The sequence below is a fragment of the Felis catus genome, chromosome X, assembly GCF_018350175.1.
Source record: "Felis catus isolate Fca126 chromosome X, F.catus_Fca126_mat1.0, whole genome shotgun sequence".
In the NCBI taxonomy this organism is placed as follows: Eukaryota; Metazoa; Chordata; class Mammalia; order Carnivora; family Felidae; genus Felis; species Felis catus.
The window spans coordinates 22,058,469-22,061,399 of NC_058386.1; the positions used below are offsets into that span (position 1 = coordinate 22,058,469).

The 2,931-nt window shown below is 61.3% G+C and overlaps 1 protein-coding gene across 1 annotated transcript; it reads left to right on the plus strand.

Moving 5' to 3' along the window:
- Positions 1–449: 449 nt before the first annotated feature.
- Positions 450–2,640, plus strand: LOC105261400 (melanoma-associated antigen B17-like). The gene is made up of 2 exons (XM_011291656.4): positions 450–606; positions 1,079–2,640. Exon 2 carries the CDS (start codon positions 1,116–1,118, stop codon positions 2,109–2,111), a length of 996 nt encoding a protein of 331 aa, XP_011289958.4. The 5' UTR covers positions 450–606; positions 1,079–1,115; the 3' UTR covers positions 2,112–2,640.
- The last annotated feature ends 291 nt before the right edge of the window (positions 2,641–2,931 follow it).

The window sequence follows — 2,931 nt, forward strand, 5'->3', positions numbered from 1 at the left end:
GTTTCCCCGACGTCCCCAGCCCCGTCTCCCCTGAAAAGAGGGGCCCACGCAGACCCTGGCCCGTTCCGCCCCTGCTCCGGGGGCTCGGAGACCCCCGTCATGGCCGTTCATCCCAAGTGCCTTGGCTTACCCCGCCGGGTGTCAGGGATTGCAGGCCTCGGCCCCAGGCTGCTGGACGCTGGCGCGGCTCAGCACAGGGAGCCATCCCTCCCAGGCCCTGTGGAGGGAAGGAGGGGACCCTCGTGAGGACTGGGGGGGACTCCGTACTCCGCGACAGGGGCGACGCAGCGTCCCCGCTCCTGACCTTGGCCGGCCGGGGGGGGGGGTAGGGTCCGGGCCCCGGGGACCAGAGGGAACGTGGCCTGTCCGCTCGTGTCAACCCTGCAAATGCCAGGAAAGGAAGGCCAGGCTGAGACAGCCCCGCCACGTCTAAGAAATACCAGGTGTGAGGCCGGGGGGAGCTGTGTCCCGAAGCTGCAGCCAGCAGTCAGTGGAAGGGAGGGTCCCAGGTCCTACCCGGAGCCCAAGTGGGGATTCTGCGTCATTCCCAGCACCCAAGGAACCCAGGACAGAGAAGGCCTGCCACGAGTGTTCATTCAGCACCAGGTGCCCCCTGACTCCGTGGGGGGCCGAGGCGCTCCCTCCTTTCGGCCCCGTGGGTCCCCTGGAAGATGGCGGGGTCGCCTTCAGAGCAGGAGACGGGGGTGGGGGCCTGGGTCGGGCCCACAAGTAGGGTGCCGAGCCTGAATGTGACGGAGAGGGCCCCCAAACCCGGGACCCAGGGCTCTCCCGCGTCAGTTCGGAACCCCGCTGTCACCCGAGTGGCCCCCAGGCAGGGCTGTCTGCCTGGGGCCAAGGCTCCCCCCACGTGCCTCCACAGGGTGCTCGGCCGGGGGGGTGGGGGGGATGGGGTGGTGGGGGGGGTGGGGCAGGCTGACCAGGACGTCGGGAGCCCTGGGGGGTCGCACAGCGGTGCCCTCGAGGACCCTGCAGGGGAGGCCTTGGCCGAAGCCCAGGGGGACTCTCCCCACTGAAGGCTCTCAGGGCAACTCCTGCCCCCCCACCCCCGCCCTTACAGGTGTCCTCGCTGCCTGCCAGCCGGGCCCAGCGTCGTCATGCCGCCCCGCCAGAAGAAAAAGCTGCGCGCCCGCCAGAAACGCCAGGAGGGCCAGGGTGAGGGGCAGGGTGTGGGGGGTGCTCAGGCCGCCGCCGCCGCCGCCGCAGCAGCAGCGGCGGCGGCGGCGGCGGAGCCCCTTGGGGAGGCTTCCCCGGGGTCCCCCCGGGCGGGTGCAGCCCAGCAGCCTCAGGGTGCCCCGGCCCCCGGGTCCCCCGGGTCCCCCCGCGCAGGCGCCGCAAGCCCGCCACGTGAGCAGGGCGCCGGCAAAGACCCGCTCAGCCGCAAGGCCGACATGCTGGTGCGGTTCCTGCTGGAGAAGCACGCCAGCAAGGAGCCCATCACGCGGGCCGCGCTGCTGAAGATCGTCAGCAGGAAGTACGAGGCGCGCTGGGCCGAGATCCTCAGGCGCACCTCGGAGCGCCTGCAGCTGCTCTTCGGCCTCGAGCTCCGGGAGGGCGACGCCGGCGGCCGGGCCTACGCGCTGGTCAGCAAGCCGGGCCTGGAGGGCGACGGCGGCGACGAGGGGCCGCCCAAGAGCGGCCTGGTCCTGGCGCTGCTGGGCGTGATCTTCATGAAGGGCAACCGCGCCAGCGAGGAGGAGGTGTGGGAGTTCCTCAGCGTGCTGGGCGTGTACGCGGGCCGCAGGCACCCGATCTTCGGGGAGCCCAGGAGGCTCATCACCCAAGACCTGGTGCGCCAGAAGTACCTGGAGTACCGCCACGTGCCGGGCAGCAAACCTCAGCGCTACGAGTTCCTGTGGGGCCCGAGAGCCCGCGCCCACACCAGCAAGATGGAGGTGCTGCAGGTGCTGGCCAAGATCAACGACACGGTGCCCAGCTGCTTCCCCCAGCTGTACCAGGAGGCCCTGCTGGAAGAGGCGGCGCGCGAGAGCTACACAGGCGCAGCCACGGTGGCCTCCGCTGGCGAGGCTGCGGGCCCTTCGGGAGCCGGGGAGCCGTCCCGGGCCCGGGTGGGCCGCGGCCGCCGAATCTAGCGAGGCGGGTGGGGCGGCTGCTCCTCCTGCTCGGGGCGGAAGGGGGCCCTTGACCTTCCAGGTAGTGGAGAGTCCGGGGGCTGGAAGGAAGTAAGTAGATCTAACAGTTAAGAAATCTTTAGTTGAACATTTTAGGTAGTGGGGGTCTAAGTGGCTTTGTTTTAACAAAACCTATCTTCTTTTTGATCTTCACATAATTATATTTTAGGTAAAGTTAAATACACAGATACATATTAGCTTGAGATATTTAATGTTTTTTCAAATGTTTCTCCTTTTAAGATAAAGTTTACTTTGCTTCAAGATATGAAGGTATGACCAACATTAGGTTCACATTTTTTTGCATTTCAAAAGGTTTTAAAGTCTCAGTTTTGCTATTTGTAAAGGAATTCAAATATATTCAGTATTTTGTTCAATATCCAGACAAGATGACATGGTACCAGAACAGGATTCAAGGAGATGTGAAAGAATCCAACAGGAAAATAGATGAGGTCACAAAGTACATGAAAAAAAAAATAAACTTTAAAATGTTTAATGTGTTCAATTATTTGTTTGCCTTGTTGTCTTTAGTCTTGGTTTTCTAGTATTAAAAGATATCTGCCCTGGAATATCATAGCTTAATAAAGAGTATTTGTTGAAGAACAGTGTTTATTTTCTAGTATCTGCTGGATTAATTTTAAAAAATTACTTGGGATTTGGTAATTTGGGGTTTCAAAATAATCACATGATCACTATCAATCAGTAAAGATCCAGTATTCCCCAATAAATATGCCAAGTGCTTTACAATATATTGTGTATATTCCAACATTCCGACAAGTCAGGG

What these genes read in the sequence shown, in the direction of transcription:
- LOC105261400 (XM_011291656.4), top strand. Translation starts at nt 1,116, where the DNA reads ATGCCGCCCCGCCAGAAGAAAAAGCTGCGCGCCCGCCAGAAACGCCAG.